The sequence below is a fragment of the Neovison vison genome, chromosome 12, assembly GCF_020171115.1.
Source record: "Neovison vison isolate M4711 chromosome 12, ASM_NN_V1, whole genome shotgun sequence".
Classification (NCBI taxonomy): Eukaryota; Metazoa; Chordata; class Mammalia; order Carnivora; family Mustelidae; genus Neogale; species Neogale vison.
In genome coordinates, this window is record NC_058102.1 from 87,284,622 (window position 1) to 87,306,634 (window position 22,013).

Genomic DNA, 22,013 nt, shown 5'->3' on the forward strand with positions numbered 1-22,013 from the left:
TACAAAAGAAAAATACTGTTTATTCCACACAACTACATCAAGTGCTTCTTCCCCATTCTCCCCTCCCCACCCCTCACTCCAGCCCTCAGCAGGCTTTGCTCCTTGTCAGGGGACAGTCAGAACCTCAGTGTCAGAGCCTGGCCTATAAGACAGAAATATAATCTAGGCATAGGAAGGTGAGCGGGTCCAAGGACACAAAAAATGTCAGGGTCTCTCTCATTCCAAATTCAAGTGTGTTCCTCAATCCACCTGGCCATATTCTTTCCTGGGCTCCCACTAGATACAATGCCACGGAGAGTGCAGGGTCAAAGCCCCCAGCTGATTCACCGGGCCATAGAAAAAGTTCCAGTTTTTCTTTCATTTAAAACAAAACCAAACAAACAATACCACACGCAGATATTTAAATAATTTCTGCCCTCTCTCCTCTGTAAGCTCTGGCTTCTGTCCAGAAAGGTGCTTTCAAAACAAACGTTATATAAATTCCCTTCATTGTGTGGTGCTACCAGAAACAAAGCAGAAGACCCACCTCAGGTAGATACCTGCTCCCCAAGGACTTGACAGTAGGAGAGCAGGAGCAGAGACAGGGAGCCTGTGAGCTCTGCCTTGGGCCATATCAGAGATACTCTGTGCCCCCCCCACCCCTGCCTGGGGAATTCATCCTGCAAAAATTCTGTCCCTTGGAAAGACCTATCCATCCTTCCTGGAGAGGAGAAAATGGTTTCATTCTAGCCCAGGCTCGGGAAGACAGATTTAGAAAAGGGAGGAGCTGAGAAAGCATGGCCAGGCCTAATTTAGACCAGAACTTCATTATCTTTTTCCTTTCCCAGACCAGGACAGATGGGATCCTCCTGAATCTCCCCGGCCACCCCCACCCCCGGATTATATGCTACTCCCTGGGCTCCAGCTGTGACCCACTTGTCTCTCCCAAAAAAGAAAGCATATCTGAATGCAAGCATTTGAGGGTGAAAACCTGGCTCTCTCTAATTCATTGAAGGGTAAGCCACTGAATCCTTTACTGACCCTGATAATTAACTCTTCTTACTGCAAACTTGATAGGCATGTCTCTCACAGGTGAGGTCCTCATCTCATGCAGATGGGCTAGATAACCTTAAACTTGAGCCTGCCCCTTGGGAGACATATTCTCTCCTGGGAGGCTGGGGCAGGCAAGGCGCCTGCCTGCTTTCTCATTCTTACCACACTCGGAAGGTTTGGTTGGTCTGAATGCAGTTTCAAAGCTGTTTCCTTCCAACATGGATTACAAATGAGAAGGTTCTGCTTTAGTGCAATTTCCCTCAAAAGGAATCAGGGAGAGTGGGAAAGGAGATCCCATGTTCTCAGGGTTGTGGGAACCTTCTGACCTCGAAGGCAAGGCAGACACTGAGCCTGACCTTCTGAGCAGCTCATCACACTTTTCGGAATTGTGCCTCTTGGGTCCTTTTGGGGAGACAGTGTGCCTACAGGCAAAGAGTGGGAGGTGAGGCTGCGGTTCCACGGTTCCACGGGACAAGCGGCTGTACCTGCCACACTTACACACAGGAGCAAAGGGGAAGACAGCGAGGAGAGAGAATGCCATCAAGAACAAGAGCTAAGGGCCAGGGATCCTTTGGGGCAGCTGCAGCCCTGCCCCAAGGATGGAGAGTGTCTGGTTCCCAACCAGAATTCACCCTTGGAAAACCACATTAGCAAAGTGCTTCTTTAAGTGACACCACTTAAGGGAGGGGTCCCCTGGCGTGACCGGCTGGAGCCTGGAGCTCTCCAGCGGGCCCCTCTGCCCTCTCCATGCTATGAGATACGTGGAGGAGCCGAGGGAGGCAGTGGACACACATGCACACAGTGGAGCCTCACGACCCAGGACAAGCACAGCTGCACGCGGCAGGATGACAGGTGCTGTCACGGCAGTGGCTGCAGCCAGGGGCCAAGGAAAAAGTACAAAGTGCTGGAACGCAGGGCTGGGGCTGAGCCCTAAGGGATCTGAAAGACATTCAGCTTGCTGGTGTTCTTGAGTGTCTGGCGCCGATTGCAGAACCAGACCCGCACCACCTCCCGGTCATAGTTGAGCTCCTTAGCAATCTCGGTGATCTCCTGGCCCGTGGGCAGCGGGTTCTTCTCGAAATAGGCATTCAGAGCCTCTATGGCCTGGGGGGTGAAGGAGGTGCGGCGTTTGCGTTTCTTGGAGGGCTCACCTCCCACAAACTCCATCAGGTTCTGCTGTCCTTCCTGGTTCCGGAGTTCGGCTTCATTCAGCCACTTCTCCAGCACTGGCTTCAGCTTCTGGGCACTCTTGGGTGTGATGTCCAGCTTCTCGAACCTGTGGGTGACCCGAACCCACGGAAGGGATGGTGAGAATTCTCCACACCTGGGTGTGAGTACTCTCTACAAGGGGCTGCTCCCCTCAGGGCTGGTGACACAGGACTAAATGTTCCCCTCAGCGCCCCCACCGTGACCCAGCCAAGCCCGGCCTCCTCAGACTGTCCTGGGTCCCAGGTCACACCAGGGAGACCATTCCCATGGCCTCAGTTCAGTGCTGCAACTGCCCTTTGAAAGACTCTTCCAGAACGTTCACACCCAAGGGAGTGAGGTCCTCTGAGGAGCTGTCTAGAGAGGCCTTCAGAGATGGCATCTGGATGTCATGAGTGCCACCTCTCCAGTCAGCCTCCCAGCAGCCTCCCGAGGTCAGACAACTCTTTCTGACCAAGTCCAGATGTGACTACATAACTGCCAACGTGGTGCCCGCCCTAACGGTCACTCTCATCTAATCAAGGAGTCGGCAGGCACCTTTTCGCCATCCCTGAGCCATCTGCTCATTCTTGTTTGAAACCCCCTGCCCTGCTTTGATGCTGAGACCAGTTCTGCACACAGAAAAGTCAGCTCCATCCCCTTACAGGCATGCCTTGGAGGAGGGGAAGATGGGAGCATAAGGGGGTTGGGGGGTGGGGGGACGTGGTTGAGAGCTAAGTCAGTACCGAAGCCCCACTTTTGTGACTAACTTCATAAGCTGTACCCCTTTCCCTGTAGGGTTCCTGAATGGATTGGGATCCTGGGTTCCCCCAAACAAAAGACCACATAAATGCTCAGGATTGGAGGCTAAACTGCGGAGGGCCCTCAGGCAGACTGGATCAGTCCTTGGCTACTCTAGGTGCTCATGCTGACCCCTAGAACAGCCTTCCTGGTCTGGAAGGAGGCAGAACCAAGGGAGAATATGGAAAGGAGTCATGCACCTGGGTCCCTCTGAGTGCCTAGTGACATCAGGTGCCTGAGCAGGACTTACTCACCGGCAGATAGCTGACTGGCTGTAGGCCGGGCCTTCTGTGGCAGTCAGAGCCTGACCCACCTGAGTCTGTGTGAGGCCCAGGGACAGCCGTCGGATCTTAAAATTCTTGGCAAACTCCCGGATCTCTTCCAAGTTGATTCCGTCCTCATCCAGACTTGGGGTATGTGGCTCTAGGCCAGAGGAAGGGATCGGGGTGAGTGTGTAAGACAGATGATATCACTGCTTTTCTAGCTTATTGGCCTTGACTGCTAAAGTAGCGACAGATGAGGACATTTGACACAAGGGCCATGTACCCTTATTACCCTCATCACCCCTTCAAGTTCTTCTAGCCCTAATGGCCAACCCACCCCATTCTCCCTACTGCTAGCCCCAAGCACACCTTAGCTATCCACATTCCTCAGATACTGGGTGACAGACCAAAGGAGAGACAGCCAATGGGTTGGGTTCTCAAAGAAGCAGCTTCCACTATCATCATGCCTAGAATCCAGCTCAGCAGGAATGAAACTAAGAAAGCCAATCCCTGGTGTTGGGCCTTTTCCTTCCCTCTTTGGATTCTAGAAAGTTTATTAAGGAGAGCGGCATCTAGAGGTGCTGGGGTAGGTGAGTAAATGCCTCCTCTCCTCTTCTCCACAACCCTCCCTGGGAGCCACTTACTGGATACCAACTGGCTGACAGTAGGGGTCTCAGAGCAGGTGATTGGAATGGGAGCAGAGGCAGATGGCTTGGCCGCTGGGGCTGGGCTGGTGATGACCACCGCAGGCTGGGGCACGGCCGGCGTGGGCTGGATGGGCTGTACCTATGAGAAGAGAGCCAGTGAGTCCCTCCTGCTCACCTGCCTGTCTCGGGCGGGTTGCAGTCCCTGAAAGGACCAGAGGCAGGGCAAAATGGGCAGGAAATCCTCACTCACCCACACACTCCTACCTATGTGCCATCACAAAGCAAGACTAGAAACTACTTATTAGAACCCACCCCACAATCATGACCAAGTTGGAGGCTCACAGGCACCTGTGACACCGGCAGGTCAGAGGCTCAGAAAGATTCAGTACCCTTGGTCAAAACCCCCACAAGTTTCCCCCCTTGAGATAACTGCTCTCAAATCTTTTCCCTCAGAGCAGAAACCGAAACGTGATTCTAGGGCCTCCCCGCAATGTCCATTAATAGGGAACCGGCAAGTGATTCCTGGGACTTCCCACAGAGAGATTTTGCGCAGCTTCTAAAAAGAGTACAGGGATGCCTGGGTGGCTCAGTTGGTTAATTGTCTGCCTTTGGTTCAAGTCCTGATCCCAGGGTCTTGGGATCGAGTCCCACATTGGGCTCCTTACTCAGCAGGGAACCTGCTTCTCCGTCTGCCTGCTCCTCCCAGTGTTCATGCTCTCTCTCTCTCACAAATAAATAAATAAATCTTAAAACAAAACATAAAAAGAGTACAGCAAATCTTTTAAATACTGGAATGCAAAGAGCTCTGGCTCACAGTGCTAAGTGGAAAAAAAAGTAAAGTGAAAACAGTTTTTAGAGAATAATTCCTATTAAAAATACATATGAGTTTCCAGGGAAAAAAATCTGAGGCCTAAAAATCAAGTTGTCAACAGAAGTCATCTCTGGAGGTGGAACTTGAAAGGATTTTTACTTTTTTAATTACACTTAATATTGGAATTTTTATAAAACTCATGTATCATATTTATCATCAAGAAAAACTAATTAGTATTTTTTGCATGATTTTTTTGAGTAAACTCTACTTCCAACATGGGGCTAGAACTCATGACCTCAAGATCAAGAGTCACATACTCTACTGACTGAGCCAGCCAGGTGCCCCAGTATGATTTTTTCTTAAAAAACAAAACAAAACAAAACAAAACAAAACTTCCTGAAAAGTGCAAATTTCTCTAGGATGAGGCCTATTCCTGGATTCCCTCTAGCTTTTAAGTCCATTCCCTCTTTATCCCCAGAATCTTATTAGCTTTTGGTCAGGGCTCCTCATGTCTTGTTAGAACTGTTTCGGCTGCCTCCTAACAGGTGACAAGGACTCAAGTCTCACCATGGTTCAGTTCTTAGCTCCACCTGGACATGAGCTAAATTTTTTTTTTTTTTTTTTAAAGTAGGCTCCATGTCCAGTGTGGATCCCAACATGGGGCTTCAACTCACAACCCTGAGATCAAGACCTGAGCTGAAACCAAGAGTCAGATCCTTAATTGACTGGGCCACACAGGCACGCCCCACCTCCCCTTGCCACCTGGATAATTTCTGTTTAATACACATCTAGCTGCTTCCCTACTAAAAACCCTTCCTACATAATAACAGTGATGAAATAAAAGCACCATTTTCCCAGTGCTTCCTGTGTACCAGAGTGTTAACTGCCTCATGTGTAACGTGTCCGTTAACATTCATAACCTTCTGAATTGGCACTCTGAGAATCTCCATGCTACAGAGGAGGCTAAGGGGTTATTCACAAAGTTTGGAAGCAGCACACTGCATTTGAGAGTCATAGCCTTGACATCGCCTGAGAACTTGCTAGAAATGCAAACTCTTGGGTTCCACTCCAGTCCTGCTGAATAAGAACTCCAGGGGTGGGGGAACATGTGTGCGTGTGCTGGGAATCTGCATTCCAACAAGCCCTCCAGGTGGTTCTGACACCCACTCCCGTTTGAGAACCCCTGCTCTGTCTGGCACGTTATCATTCCTGCAATTATGTCAAGGTAGTCCCACTACTCATCCCTTTGGTCACTGTCCCTTCTCTAGGAAGCCTTGCTGAACTCCCCAGTCTGTCAGGCGCTCCCTTCTCCAGCTCCCCACAGCACCTTATCAAGTCCCTATCATAATCCTAGTCACGCTGGCTTGCAGCCATCTCCAGCGCTGGGCTATCTAAGTAAGGCTAGGAAGTCCATCTTACTCATCTCTAGATCGTCAGCACCTGGAATACAGTAAGCACTCAAACACTGCTCCTGGAACGAACAAATAAAGGAATCATCAAAGCCACAATGCAGAGTGAAGGGGTGAAGTGGGAGGAGGTGCAAAATCACTCTCTGGGGCTCTTCTGGTGGTCTGTTCATCCTGGAGCTAATCAAGGCCTAATCAAGGCTCCGTCTACTCTGACCACCTCCCTGGCCTTCTCAGCACGCCGCCACTGGCCTCTGAGGGCACAAAGATGCGTCTTGGGTGTGTGTGTGGGGAGAGCTGGGGGAGTGCTCCTTCCCTGGACAGACTATGGGCAGACTCGCTTGTGCCTTCTATCCTGGGATTTCGCCTCGCTTTGGAGAAGTGCCCTGTTTCCCAGGAACCTCAGAAGACTACCTTGTCCTGCCCCACAGTCTCAAGGGAGGCAGCCCACGCCAGACAACCTTGCCTGCCGCCCACCCCCCCAACCCCTGCCCTCACCCCAACCCAGCCCTTGTACCTCACTCTTAGCGGGGGACTCAGGCGTGCTTGCCTTCCGGACAGCCACGGGCGGAGGCAGGGGGCTGCTGGCCAGGGTCGCAATCACCTGGCCCTGGGCATTCAACAACAGCTGGGGGGTCACAGCCTGGACCTGCAGGCTCGGGGCTGGAGCTGGGGCTGCCACACTAGCCGAGTTCACTACCCACGGCAAGGCTCCAATAACCTGGGAGAAGACAACGCAGGGACCCCGGGGTGTGAGGCCAGTACCCAGTCCCGCGCCCAACCCAAAACCCCGCACTGGCAGGCGAAGGGATTTAACGAATCATTTCACCCTTCTGGACCTCAGTAAAGAGGATTTATCCTCTAGGAGCTGTCGCCTTTATTCCACCTCCAGAGCTGTGGCAGGGCAGGAAGAGGTCCACCCGTGAATCACGGCCCTGGTTGCAAATCCCTGGCCCGCCACATTTTCTCAGGTGGCTTCATTTCTCTGTACCTCAGCCTTCTCCCCTGTGAAAGGGGAATGAGAATCTGCACCTGGTAGGCCTGTGCTCAAAGTGAGGTGACATCATGTATGAGAAGGCACCTGATACAGAGAGGAGCCACAAAGTGGGGGATCCACAAAAGAAAGCCCCCCCCCACTAGAGGGAGCCCCTAGAGGGCAGAGGGGTGGCTACACCCCTGCCTGAGCTCAGCATCAGTAGATGGCTGCCACTCGAGGGACAGGACACCCTGCTCAAGTTTCTCTAACCCTTAGCATGTGTCATCTTCCCCCCTTGCCCCAACCCCAGCTTCTCCTCAGCCCCCAACCCTCAGCTCTGCCTTTGACCACTTGCCTGTCCCTGAGCGTTGGTGAGGATCTGACTGCTGATCCCCGGCATGCTGGGGATGGCGTTGGCAATGACCGGAGTGGTAGTGAGGGAGCCTAGGATCTGGGTCTGTCCCCCGAGGGAAGCAGCACTGATCTGTGGGTGGAGAAAGAGCCTTGCTCAGAGGCCAAGGGGGCAAGAAAGAGCCCAAGGCAGAGAGGAGAAGGCTGAGGGCTGGGGGATCGGGGCGATACAGGTGCTGGGCAGATGTGAATGTGGGCTGTAGGCCCAGGTCCACCAGCTGAAGAGCATCCAGGGCCCGGGGCTGTAGGGGACTGGTGGGGAGGGGTGGGGCTGCCACCAGGGAAGGTAACTCTGGCTAATCTCTCAGGCCGGGCCTGGGAGGACAGAAAGTCCAGACGGGAGGGACTGATGTGATTCTGGTCACATCTAACAGCTCCCCTGCCAAGCTAGGAGCCACACTGGACAGACACTGGTGGGGCCAGAAGCCTCCAGCTCCGCATTAGCCATAGCTCACAAGCGTGCTACCCTAAACACCATCCCACCCTCCAAGGCTGATCCAGTGGTTCAGGTTCTGGAGAACTGGCCCAGCCCTCTTGGTGGAGGCTGTCTGCTCTTGTCTGGGACGGACGGGCTGGCAGATGCAAGGAGAAGGCCTCCGAGGGAGCCATCTCTGCTGATGTGTTGGAAAAGAGCCATATTCAGGGGGCTGGTCCTCCACCTCCTTCCTCCCCTGTGGGAAGGGCCATTTCCACCCTTGGCCCGAGATTCGGTCCATCCCTGGTCAGCCCTGGGTGAGGGCAGCGGCTTACAATTCCTGGGCTTAGCGCAAAGCCCGCAGGCTGGACGGTGATCTGTGGGGGGTTGTCCACCGGCTTGGGTGTGGGAGCCGTCGTGGTGGCAGCAGGGGGCTGCGGGAGAATGGCAGGTGTGGTCTGCAGCAGCGGTGGGGTCTGGAACAGCGTCTGGGGCGGGGCTGCTGGCCGGGGCTGGGTGGGCGACGAGGCCTGTGCTGGCGCTTGCGGCGGGACAGCTTGGACAGGTGTCGGGAGCGCGGCATTCAGCACGGCAGCTGCTACGGAGCAAGGCAGAGACAGGGGTGCTCAAACGCCCAGCCGCAGCCCCAGAGCGGCTCCAATCCCAGGGGATCTGGCACAAGGATGAGAGGGGGTTGGGACAGCGGGGCAGAGGGGACAGGCAGCTGCGATTCCCTTGATCCTTGCACAGGACAACATCTCTCATCCCCCCTCCCTTGGGCCTGGAGATGTTGGAGGTTCAAAACCAGAAGATGAATCTTCTTGCGGTCCTTCTCCCGAGGCTGGTCATGGGGTGAATTCTGGCGTGGGGGGAGAGGGGCAGTCTCAGTTGGCTGAAGTAAGAGAGGCCTGCTGGGCCAGCACGGTGTCACGGCCTCGAGTCCCAAGGTGGTGCTGCCGCTCTGTGGCTGGGTGCCTGGGACACCGGATCCAGACTCCAGGGCTGGGGCCCCGGTGGGCCGCGGGTTCTGAGTCCAACATGGCCAGCGCGCGTGCAGGGAGAGTAGTATAGGGTGTTGGGGGGGCCTGGTGCAGTCCTGGGGAGAGTGGCCGTTACCTTGCAGACCGGCTAAAGGTGGCTTGAAAATTCCCCCCGTGGGAGAAGCAGCTGTCAGTCCTGGGAGGGCAGCCACGGTTGCTGTAGGAATTGTCCACACGGCCAGCCCCTGCTGACCAGCCACTTGACCTGCAATACTGATGGGGATAAGAAGAGGTTGAGTAACTGCCCCTGCTGGAACCATAACTCCTGTCAGAACTGTGGCTAAGTTTTCCTGAGTCAAGACCTGCAAAAGCAAACAAGATTTCAAAAAGAAAAGAAAAAATAAAAAATCAACATTGACAGCGCAAACGCCGGGTCTCTAGGACCCGGTTGAGCACAAACAATGCATTCTGAGGGCATGTGGGGTGGGGGGGGAGGCCACATGAGGGTGGGGAAGAGACAAGCCCTAGCCAGAGGCCCAACCCTGAGGGGCTGCCTGGACCTGACGAGCCTGCCTTCAGAGAAGCTGCCCACCCCCCTTGGAGACAGGGCCTGGCCCTGCTCACAGCATAGCCAACGGGGCACAGGCATGGCCTGTCACCTCCTAGGCCTTTCCTGGGCCCTTAGCCACAGGACCCGGGCTTTGTGGTCAGGAAGCGGGGGTGGGGGCTGGTGGAACCAAGTGGTCAAGGGCCTACTGAGGCCTCTGGGAAGCTCTGATGGAAGATACCCCTGCCAGGTGCCCAGCGGATCTGTGCCTGAAGCAGAAGGCCACAGGGAGCTGAGCACGGCTCGGGGATCCAGGAGGCAGCTTTTCACAGTGCTGGGGCTGCCCCCTGGCTCTAAAAGAGGACGCCGAATGACCTATTAACTCTTCCAGGCATCCACTGGAGGGGCTAACAAGGGCACCCGCTCATTTAGTCATGAGATTAAACAGAGATGCCTGGGGCGCCAAAGAGTCAATGTTATCCCTACCTACAGTCCTTGCTGGGCTTATGACTTGGCAAACACACATCTGATCTTCCCAGTAGGCCTGATCTGGGGTAGGGGACAGGTCAGGGGTACCTCGAAGGGGAAGCCCTCCTCTAAGCCACAGCCCCTTCCCTGTTCTGCCCGTGAAATTCCCAGATCCCGTGGCCACCCCACGTTGGCTGTCCCATGCTTCGCTCCTGCCCAGGGCCCGCTGCTCAGCTTCCTGGGTGGCCCTTACCTGGGGGGCAGCTTGTACAGCGAGGGGCGCCAGCGTCTGGGATGGCTGAGGCTGGCTCGGGGCTTGGCTGAAGGTGGCAACGGCAGGGGCAGGGCTCGGAGGGATCCCCGGGAGAGACTTCACTTCACGTGGCATGGAGAGAAAGGACAAGGAGTGAGCCTGGTACATGCAGAGGGGTCACCGGCGTAGAGTGTCTGATTGCATCCTGAGGTGGCAACTCTCAGCCTCACACTGTACTTTTGCATAACCCCAGGTCAATCGCTGGCCTTCCCTGGCCCGGGAGGGACCACTTCCCCCAGTGCTGCCAGTCTCAAGAACAGGAGGCCGGCGCGCCCTGTACCCGACCTGCAAGGTAGGTCACCCTCTTCCCACCTCTAGTCGAAGTAAACGCAGGCCTGTGCACAGCTGGCTCTCAGGTTCTATTTCCCGGTTCCTTAGGACAAGGTGACCTATCACATAATCAGTAGAAGGGCCTGCAGTGAACGCTGGCGGGGAGGGAGGGACCTAGAACGGATGGGAGCAACTCTCCTTGGCTCATCCGGCAATGGAATCACCGTTCACAACACCGGTGGACTACTTTTTGGAAGCAGCTGCTGGCCTGGGGGAAGGCTACCAGGATTCCTGTAAGGGCAAGTCCTTGAAGTGACAGGCCCCGAAAACTGGACTCCGGAACCCAGGGGTGCTCCAGGCTGGGCAATGTTTCTCTGCCGGGGCCTGAGGTCTGACGTCCAGAAGAGAAGCTTCACTGAGCTTGAACTGGAGCTTTTCGCCCACACTAAAGCCCGCTCCTGCTCCCTTGACATAGGTATTGGGGACCTCCACCAGGAAACCTCTTCAAAGCCACAGAACAATGAGGAGGGGGCTTATTATTTAAGGGGAATAATAAGACTACGTGGTGAGACTACGGATGGGGTGATGGAGCTTAGACCAGATTGGTGGCTTCTTAATAGTGGATGGGCATCGACTTCTAGGCCCTAATCAAGGCCTCTCGGATCAGAATGCCCGGGAGTGGAGGCAGCGAACTCTCTCTTCTTTCTTTTAAGCTCACTTGTGACATAGCATGGAATAGATAAACTTCCAACCCAGCATTCCCAGACCCTCTGTTAATCAGGAAAGGCAGCAACCTAACTCAGGACTGTGATGTCCGCAGTATACAATGACAACAAATCCAATTGTTTAAGGAAATAAGGAGACACACAGGCAACAACGAAAGCCTTCTAAAATTCAAACAGAAGGGCGCCTGGGTGGCTCAGTGGGTTAAGCCGCTGCCTTCGGCTCAGGTCATGATCTCAGGGTCCTGGGATCGAGTCCCGCATCAGGCTCTCTGCTCAGCGGGGAGCCTGCCTCCCTCTCTCTCTCTCTCTGCCTGCCTCTCCGTCTACTTGTGATTTCTCTCTGTCAAATAAATAAATAAAATCTTTAAAATAAATAAATAAATAAATAAATAAAATTCAAACAGAAAATTAAATGGCAGGTTTATCTCACCCACAGAAGGGAAATACAGTTCTACCCACTGGAAAAAAATCAGAGAGCACAGGGATATTCTGAATCTATGAAAATTTTAAAAAGATGTTGCTTGACAAAATTTTATGAAATTAAAAAAAGGAAAGTGGGAAAATGGGAATGTGATTAACATGATGGTGAAAAGCTTACTATCTAAAGAAAGGAGATATTCATTTTATTAGGATTTATTTCCCAGGTAGGACCCAGGATCCAAGGGTTTGCATCCATTTAGGGCTGACTGCCTTTAGCTTAGGTCCTTTCCTGTGAGACTGCTTTTCAGAAAGACTGAACCAATTCACAATACTGTCAATAATGTCCCCATTTCTCCACCATGCCCCCAATTTAGGTCTTATCACTATTTACTTTTTTGGCTTAACAGGTATGTGGTACCTTCTCGCCAATTACTTGAATTCACATTGAGAGATTTTGTATTTTCCCACGGGATGACTTCCTCCTACACATACATTTGACTTCTCTTCAAAAGGAATCCCAGTGGACTATACCTCAAAGAAAAAAAATTCTCAGGATGCCTGGGTGGCTCAGTGGGTTAAGCCTCTGCCTTCGGCTCAGGTCATGATCCCAGGGTTCTGGGATCGAGCCCTACATCAGGCTCTCTGCTCAGCAGGGAGCCTGCTTTCCCCCTCTCTCTGCCTGCCTCTCAGCCTACTTGTGATCTCTCTCTCTGTCAAATAAATAAATAAAATCTAAAAAAAAAAAAAAAAAATTCTCAAAGGACCAGAACAAAGACACTTAATGCAGCACTGGTTATGACAATGAAAACCCAAACAGTTTGTCAATAGCAAAGCCCAGAATCAGGTGTGTGAATCTATGTCAATAAAGGAAATGGGGGTGCCTGGGTGGCTCAGTTGGTTAAGCGACTGCCTTCAGCTCAGGTCATGATCCCGGAGTCCTGGGATTGAGCCCTGCATCGGGCTCCCTGCTCAGTTGGGGAGTCTTCTCCCTCTGACTCTCTCCCCTCTTATACTCTCTCTCTCAAATAAATAAATAAAATCTTAAAAAAAAAAAGTTTACTTAAAAAAAAAAAGGAAATGGGCCTATGAATAATATGGTGGTAAGTGTCCTATTATAGTCTACCCTTGGTGGTCACAACCGTAAAAATACATACCTGTGAATAGGACAGGATAGTAATTTAGAGTGATATAAATCACACGATCTTTTTCATCCTGAAAAAGTTTCCCATTACTTAGTTTTGTTTGAAGAGGAAACTCTTCTTACTATTGTGTATCTAGAAAGACTAGCAAGGCCCCAGTCTAAGTTGGCAGCTTCTTAGGTGGTACTGTCAAAATGCCTTCCTTTCCTTCTAGATGATAACTAAAATTTCCCTTACAAAGAACAGGACTTTCATGAAAGGCCTAAATATATAAACCTCTGGAAGAAAACACGCGCTACCATAAACACTCATGCTAGGGTGTAAATAGTTGATTTAGGATCCATTTCTGAGAGCAGGTTTGAACAAGGAACAGAATCAAGGCACCAGAAGAAAGGAGATATGGAAGACAGATTAAAGGGTAAAAACGGATGGGGAGCCTCGATGGCACCATCAGTTAAGTGTCCGACCCTTGATTTCAGCTCACGTCACCATCTCAGGGTCCTGATATTGAGCCCCACATCAGGCTCTGGGTTGAGCATAACCTTGCTTAAGATTCTCTCTCTCCCTCTGCCCCTCCCCCACACTCCTCTTAAAAAAAAAGAAAAAGAAAAAAGAGTAAAAAGGGAAATCAGGACACTGTGGATAAACTTGGGATAAACCTCCCGAATTTTCTGAAAAAGGGCTCCACCCCCACCATGGGAAGGAATCAGAAGAGGGGGGCCAGGTGTAACATCCTTGTCTTGGCTACCTGCTCTCCAGGGCACTGCCCCCATGGGACCAGGAAATGCCCACCCTGGCCTCAACATGGAGTAGAGCATTTCCAGGCTAGGGGAGAATGGTCATGTCTCTTGCCATTCCTTTATTCAAAAAGAGAAAAAAATCCTAGGTTACTAGGGTCCCAAATGAATGTGGGTAGAGCAAGGGATGTGAGGCCTTGCAGGTTTCTTATTCAGGAGTTGCTCGAAATCCCTAAAGCCTGTCCTCATTTGTTCTCTTTTTGGCTCCTCCTCTTGGTCCACTCTTATCAGCCCAGATATCTAGGGAAGGGGAGATAAGCAGCAGCTCAGGGAGATGTATCGTGGAGTTCTGGGATCGGGGATGACTAGGGAAGTCCCAGGTCCCAGGTTTCCAGCAAAAGATGTCTCTTCCGTAAGGTATCAGTGAGGAAAATCCAGGAAAGGATGTCCCATGGCCAGAGAGCCACACCTGGCACCATCCCAGTCTCTAGAACAGCCCTAGTCATGTCACAGCTACCCTGCAGGGTATTAGGGGAGACTGTGCAGGGGGGGATCATCTCTCTCCATTCCCAGTACCTCTCCATTCCTGGTACAAGAGAATCACACTCTTGCCCTAAAGTTGTTTTTCAGAGGGCAGCACAGGGGCGCCTGAGTGGCTCAGTGGGTTAAGTGTCTGCCTTTGGCTCTAGTCATGATCCCAGGGTCCTGGGATCAAGTTTTGCTCTGGGCTCCCTGCTCAGTGGGAGGCCTGCTTCTCCCTCTCTCACTCCCCCTGCTTGTGTTCCCTCTCTCTCTTTCTCTCTGTCAAATAAACAAATAAAATCTTTAAAAAAAAAAAGACAGAAAGAAAAAACAAATAAGATCCCAGGTTTGACTCACAGCAGCCCAGCAGGAAGTAAGGAGCTAGGATTCTGTAACGTCCCACAGAACCCACCCCCTTAGTCCTGGGTAAGTAACATGCCCTCCTACCCAAGCTGCTGGGACCTCCTGACAGGGCCTCTTGGAAGGGCTGTCAGGATCCTGAAGGTCTAGTACTTTCTGCATTGAGCTGGCTGAGACCTAGAGCCCTCCCTCTCTGAGGTGAATTCAATCCCCTCAACTGAGCCTTGCCTCTCTCTGCCCACCTCACCCTGGCCCATCCCTGTTCAGGTGTGGAAGTGATTGAAACCAGATCTAGAGCTCCAGGGACAAGGAGGGCACCATAGCCCTAGCAGCTAAGCAAATGGATAGCTGGGGCCAGAGGCTGTCCAGCGGACAGGAAGACAAGATCCAAAGGATGCCTAGGCCCAGGGATTCATGCTGGCTCTCCAAGGAGCCAGAGGAAGGGACTCAGGTAGAGCAGTGCCCAATGGGAGCGATGGCCTCGTACCCGTTGCCTCTGCAGAAGAGTCTGGGTTGTCTGGCCCGGCTTCACCAGCAGGTTCACTGGCTTCACCAGGGCCTCTGTTCTGGGAGCCCTCAGCAGCCACGCCCTCCAGCCCTTTGCCCTCCTCCTCAGCCGAGATCTGGGCATCCACTCCAACTTCCAGCACGCGGATGGTCTCGTGGCCTGACATCACGATGACCTGCAAACACAGCACAGGGACTTCACTGGCGCGGAGCGGGCGGAGCGGCTGGTCTAGCTCCCGGGGAGAAGAGCTCTGGGTTCGGCTAGGGGAGAGCGGAGAAGGTAGGCCCTCCAAGACTCAACCTCCCGCCTGAGGGCTGTGTGCTCTGGGCCAATTCCACAGCCTGGAGCAGGCTGCAGCTCCCTGATTCCAGGAGAGGAGCTTCTGAAAGGATCTGGGAGCCTGGTGACAGGGGAAGGCTTGACATGGGCTGGAAAAAGCCCCACAGAACCAAAACACTTGGGGATATTTCTAAGTGCCCCCCTTTAGGGACTCAGTTCAGGGAGTGGTAAGTGGCCTAACCCACAGCCTTGCAGGGGTGTCCTCTCAGCTGCTAGGATATTGGAGTGTGCTGAGGAAGGCCCCTCACACAGCATCCACAGCTAAGCTGGGCCAAGAAGCAAATCCCTCTTCACTTCTGTTGAAACCATATAGAAGTTCCCTCAAAGATATAGGGGGTGGAAAATAAATGCTCCACATTGTCGAGAAACTTTTTAAGCTCATGATTCCTTTATTTCCCAAACCCCAGGGAGGAAAGGCCAAGATTTCCTTGTGCACTAACTTCCTGAAATGTGGGTCAGGAATCCTGGAGGTGGCAGCTTTGCAGGTCCAGTTGTGCCATCTGTGGGCATGCTCCCACCTCGAAGGGAGCTTCCACACCCAGGGGTGCAGGCAGCACCCGGGGCCTCCTCAGAACCTCTGGTCATCTCCTACTCAAACAGCCAGCACTCCTCGGCTCTTTACCTCCGGCACTGACTGGCTTTCAATCGGGCCATTCAAGAGCCAGGGACACTGTGTACTCAAAAGTTCTGTTGGGCCTGCCTTGCACTTGGCCTGTACCCGAAGGCATTTCTACCACACAGTCCTGAAGCCTGAAAACTGAATCCAGCCAGAGACTGCTGGAAAAAGTGACAATGTAACCCATCAAGGAAGGATGAGGGAAATACACTCATCCAAAAGCAGTTCCCTCTCCCATGCAAACTCGACCTGTGAGGGACTTCAGTCTGATTACATTTTAAGAGATGTTAGTCTTTTTCTTTTTAAAAAATGATATAATAAATATGTTCACTACAAAAAATTATAAGAAAAAATAGAGTAAATGACATGATGCCCAAATCTTTCCTTATGTAAATATACACATATTTGTGTATATATTTTTTTTAATTTTTATTTATTTTTTAAAGTAAACTCTATTTTTATTTTTTTTAAGATTTTATTTATTTATTTGACAGACAGAGATCACAAGTAGGCTGAGAGGCAGGCAGAGAGAGAGGAGGAAGCAGGCTCCCCGCTGAGCAGAGAGCCCGATGCAGGGCTTGATCCCAGGACCCCGGGATCATGACCTGAGCCAAAGGCAGAGGCTTTAACCCACTGAGCCACCCAGGCACCCCATAAAGTAAACTCTACTTTAAAGAGTAAAGTGAACTCACGACCGCAAAATCAAGAGTCACATGCTCTACCAACCAAGCCAGTCAGGTGCCCCATACATATTTGTATATTTTAATTTCACTTTTTTGAAACAGCTTAGGGGCATCTGTGTGGCTCAGTGAGTCAAGCGTCTGTCTTTGGCTCAGGTTATGATCCCAGGGTCCTTGGATAGAGTCCCACACCTGCGCTCCCTGCTCAGTGGGGAGCCTGCTTCTCCCTCTGCCCCTACTCCCCAGCTCACGCCCCCTCTCCCTTTTTCTCTCTGCCTGAAAAAAATAAATAAAATCTTAAAAAAAATATATATATATATATATATATAAATATATATATATATATATATATATAGCCCCCAACTCAGTCCCTGAGAAATCCTAGCTGGTAACTACATCCGGATGGGTGAAGTAACCATGAATTTGGTAAGAAACAGATACTGAAGGATTCTCTGGAGTCTTCCCCCTGGACGCACGCTGGGGCCCATGACCCTCACTCCCCCGCCCCTTCCTGCCCCAGCATATACCTGCTCATTGACAGTCAGAGATGACTCTGGCCCAGCTCCAGGATCCATGGTCACTTGTCAGGGTCGGGTGGGGGCCGGCCCCCACCTAGCACATCTGTGGGATGACATGGGACAGGAAAAGCAAAGGCTGATGTGATGTAGTCATACAACTTCTCTATCACCTTGAAAGTCAGGAGTAGAATGGTAAGAAGAGAGCGAACCTAAGTTCTCTCAGGTGTCTATAGAAGTAAACAGGATTCTAAGGACTTTAAAACTAAAGCGTCTCGCTTCCTACAGCATCCCAGGAGAATCTACACTCAGGAGGAGCCAGGGTGACCAGAAGAAAGAGAAGGGCAGGTATCTGTCCCTGGGAGTCCCCCAGTCTGCAGGGAGAGGGCAGACCCAGCAGAACCCAAGCTGATTTTGGCCTGGACACTGAGAACCTCAGACACAGGGAAGGAGCCCTCTGGCTAATCAGAGGGCTTCTCAGGGAAGTTTGAGCAGACTTTGAGCAAGTTTGAGCAGACTTCCTGGGAGAGATGGTGAAGACAGGGATATATTAAAACAATAGTCCCCAACTTGAATATGCACGATCATCATCTAGAGCACTTACTAAAAATACAGACACCAGATTCCCCTGAAGCAAGCATCCCCAGAGAGTCTGATTCAGCAGGTGGATCCCACAAAATCAGCTCGCAAGTGATTCTGTGGCAGTGGCCTAAGGACACTACTGGCCTTTAACACCAGAGGCAGGACAACCTCCCAGATCCCGGAGCAGCAGCCAGAGGCAGGGAGAGGGAGTGGGCGGAACCCCTGTGAAGACCAGATTGGCCGGCTGGAGCCACAAACCGGTAGGGTCATTAAGAAATAAAGGTATAAAGGGGACAAACAGGTTTAGATACTTACATAGAAAAGTAGGCAATTAACACTGATGTTGAGAGCCTCTATTGCTAAGTGTTTATGTAACACTTATTCCTGCTCATTATTCATGCCAGCTGGGGGAAGGGGGCAGGTGACCCAGGTGCAGATGAGGAAAGTAAATTCAGAGACATGTTCTAGATTCTAGATCTTTCCCTCCCTCTTTCAACCGTGGGTGGGTTGATCGGTCTTCCTTTTTTATGATTTTATTGATTGAGGTAAAATTCACCACTGTAACCATTTTAAATTGTGAAACTCAGTAGAGTATAATAGATTTACAATATTGTGCACCCATCACCACAATTTAGTTCCAGGATATTTGCATCATCCCGCAAAGGAAACCCCATTAGCTGTTACTTCCTTTCTCTGCCACCTCCAGCCTCTGGCAACCATGAATCTGCTTTTTTTCTTTATGGATTTGTCTAGTCTCCATATTTCATATAAGTGGAATCATACAATAAATGGCCTTTGTGTCTGCCTTCTTTCACTTAGCAAAATTTTCCCAAGGTTTATCCATGTTGTAGCATGTACCAAGACTTGAATCCTTTTTATAGCTATGGAATAGCCGATAATATTGGGGGCGGGGGTGTGCTCCTGGCATTGTCTGCGCCGGCTCAAGGAGAGGCAAATAGAGATTTCATTTCCAAGACGGAAAGTTTATCAAGCTCAGAGGTGACTTTACCGAGTTCTCCCCTGGCCCAGGCCCTGACCCAGCACCTCCCCACACAAGGAGTTCAAGACAAAAACCTATTAAGTGCAACACTTCATGAGTAAGGAAAACAAGATCTTCATTTAATCCCTATTACAGCATGGTAAAATGTCTTAAAGTAGAGAATGAAGTAAACCTATCAGACCTTTTCTTTTTTTTTTTTTTTTTTTTTAAAGATTTTATTTATTTGAGAGAGAGAGACAGTGAGACTATCAGACCTTTTCAAAGAAACCAGTATCTTTACCAGGAGAAAACTATTTGTAATTTTAAGAACATTTTTAGGGCGCCTGGGTGGCTCAGTTGGTTGGGCAACTGCCTCCGGCTCAGGTCATGATCCTGGAGTCCTGGGATTGAGTCCCATATCCTGCTTGGCGGGGAGTCTGATTCTCCCTCTGACCTGTCCCCTCTCATGCTCGCTCTCTCTCTCCCCCCCCCAAAAAAAAAATTAAAACACATAGATCGCAAAGGTGAAGAAAGGACGTATTCCATAAAACACGTTTCAGGATATGGATGCACGTGGATCTATGCACTCGATCCTGGGTCACATGGTGATCTCCAAAACGGTTTTGTGAGTGAGGCTGTCCCAAACACGGATTAAATGAAGAACAAGCAAAATTGGAAGAAGCAGGTTCAGGGAAAGGAAGACCTTTTTCGGGGACCGAAACTAGCATAATGTACGGACCAAAGAAGGACTTGTGTCAGTTACGGGGTTGCTCGAAAAGGAGTGTAGAAGCTGTAATCAGCTGTTGCTTTATGATGGGTAGCCGGCTGAAACTGGCAGCAAGACTCAGCCTTGCTAAGCTGCTAGCCCACTATGGGTTAGATGACCAATTGCTATACTCCAGCAGAAATGAAGAAAAAAAACGGTGTTTAATTCATAATTTTCCCCTAAGATTTTTTTGAAAATGATAATGTAATTAAAAGATATTTATACACTTTTTGAAGATCCTTAAACATTTTATTTTTTTAAAATACTTTATTTATTTATTTGACAGAGAGAGAGAGAGAGAGAGAGAGAGACCATAAGCAGGCAGGCAGAGAAAGCAGCAGGAAGCAGGCTCCCTGAGGAGCAGAGAGCCCTATGCGGGTCTTGATCCCATCCATTCCGGAGATCATGATCTGAGCAAAAGGCAGAGACTTAACCCACTGAACCACCCTTGAAGATCCTTATGCATTTTAAAGGGAAGATATAAACCATTAGGGCTTAGAGAAAGTTATCCTGATGACCATCAGTGTAGGGCACTCTTAGAGAAACTAAATCATAAAATGAAAGTATTTTGAATAAACTTGCCAAAGAAAGCGTGACATTTAAAGGAATGTGAAAAAAAAGTTTAATCGTGATTAAATAATTTGGACAATTGTGGAAGTCAGTTTTAATACATTGTTCTGTTTATTATGGTAAAAGGTTTTATTTTAAATTAAAAAAAAAAAGTCCAACTGGTGAATGTCTAAACCTAAACTGGCCTAAAAATGCCTGCCTCTCTCCTAATTTGTGACCCTGATTTCCATTCATTTACCACATATTTCCATCTGGATGGTCCAATAGGCAATTAAACTCATGTCTTGAAAAAAAATCCACTGTATGGATATATTACATTTTGCTTATCCGTTTATCAGTCGATGGATGTTTCAGTTGTTTCTACCTTTTGGCTGTGTGAATAGGGCTTCAGTGAATTTTTCCGTACAAGTTTTTGTTTCAACGCTTGTTTTCAATTCTTTGGCATATGTACCTAAGAGCGTAATTGCTGGCTTAGAGGTTTTAGGGTCCTCATTCTATGGCATAGGTTTTAGGGTCCTCACTCTATGGCAGAATGTTCCTTGGCCAAGAAGGCAAGGGGGACCACGAGGTTCCTTTTCTCCCTTTCCTTCCCTAACCATCTAGCTTAGGGATGAAAGGAAAGGCAAGAAATTCAAGACACTGGGGTGCCTGGGTGGCTCAGTGGGTTAAAGCCTCTGCCTTCGTCTCAGGTCATGATCCCAGGGTCCTGGGATGGAGCCCTGCATGGGGGGGGGGGTCTCTGCTCAGCAGGGAGCCTGCTTCCCCCTCTTTCTGCCTGCCTCTCTGCCTACTTGTGATCTCTGTCAAATAAATAAATAAAATCTTAAAAAAAAAAAAAAGAAATTCAAGACACCTAGCAATTTGAAAAAGGAGTAAATAAGGCTCCTCTCTTCGGGTAGGACAAGGTGGGGCACAAAGGCAGAGGAATTTGCTGGAAGACCTAGTAGGCACCTTCCACCCTCACTGGGACTCTGGCTTCATTCCTGGGTAATGTCCTCCTCCAGATTTTGTACATGGGAATCTTCTATGAGTTTTGCCAACTTGGCAACTTACCACCACTTTGGGATGGGAACTGGGATGAGCCAAAAAATTTGTAACATACAGAAGTCAGTTAGCAAGTCATCTGCAAATTCAAATAAAAGGCAGAGACAAAACAGAGCGGAAAGGTGTGCAAAGTAAATTTGGGTTCATTATAGCTTGATACACACATTTTACAGGGGAAGAATTTTCCAATTCAAAGGCCTTCAGGCAGGAGGCATCCGTAGCCAGTCATTGTGGGGCAAGGGCCATCTGTTCAAGAGGGGCTTAAAGCGTGCTCCCAGTCTTGTGGCCACTGGTTCCTTGGGGCTAACCATGGCCCCTCACAAGGAGTGATTAAGCAAGTGTCCACTTTGTGACTGTGTTATTAGAGGAATGTAAGCAGTAGAGAGGCTCAGGAAATCCTAACATCCTTTCCACCCTCGAAATTCTATGACCTTATGTGGACCTGGTTCCTCAATATTTAGTCCTTTGTGTCAAGGGAAAAGGCAGTCCTGGCTCAGAGCCTCTGCCCACACACAGGCACAGTCTGACCAACTGACCAGGCTTCTGCCCTCCAGAAAGGCATGCAGTACAGAGACAAATGCCTCCCTCATCTCAGACCCCAGAACTTACTCATATCCCTTCGTCTTGGCTTTAGATGGCTCCTATCAGAGATACATGTGATGGAAACACCTCTCCAATCTGCAGACACTCAGCATTTTGACTCTGAGCGCTGTCCTGTGTGCTTCCCAGCTCAGTATCTGTGCAGACTTTCCCCTGCACCAGGTCCCAGGCCCCTGCCAGGAACTTTCCACATTTTTCAAGCCTAAGTCTGTGCTTGGCCTCACTGACGAGACAGCAGCCATCTTTAGTTTGCTTTTTGACCAGTTCCCCAATGACTGGGGTGAACAGCCTCCTTTGAGCTCACGATGCCATGCCGTGTCCATAGCCTGAGAGCCAGTGAGGAGCGATGATCCTTGGTCTGTTTGAAGAGAAGGGGCTCCTGCGAT

General features: G+C 50.4%; 1 protein-coding gene across 2 annotated transcripts in view; it reads right to left on the reverse strand.

The window, feature by feature from the left end:
- POU6F1 (POU class 6 homeobox 1) overlaps positions 1–22,013 on the reverse strand; it is a 28,998-nt gene continuing 6,985 nt past the window's right edge. The window contains exons 2-11 of one of the 2 annotated variants that reach the window (XM_044226877.1): positions 17,099–17,192; positions 14,916–15,111; positions 10,196–10,317; positions 9,064–9,289; positions 8,283–8,542; positions 7,477–7,605; positions 6,663–6,866; positions 3,926–4,067; positions 3,273–3,441; positions 1–2,308 (exon numbers count right to left, since the gene is read on the reverse strand). In XM_044226877.1, the coding sequence (XP_044082812.1) occupies positions 1,963–2,308; positions 3,273–3,441; positions 3,926–4,067; positions 6,663–6,866; positions 7,477–7,605; positions 8,283–8,542; positions 9,064–9,289; positions 10,196–10,317; positions 14,916–15,111; positions 17,099–17,146 (1,842 nt within the window). In that variant the 5' untranslated portion in view covers positions 17,147–17,192 and the 3' untranslated portion in view covers positions 1–1,962. Of the gene's footprint in view, positions 2,309–3,272; positions 3,442–3,925; positions 4,068–6,662; positions 6,867–7,476; positions 7,606–8,282; positions 8,546–9,063; positions 9,290–10,195; positions 10,318–14,915; positions 15,112–17,098; positions 17,193–22,013 lie in introns of both variants that reach the window. The other variant, XM_044226875.1, reaches the window with a different exon arrangement.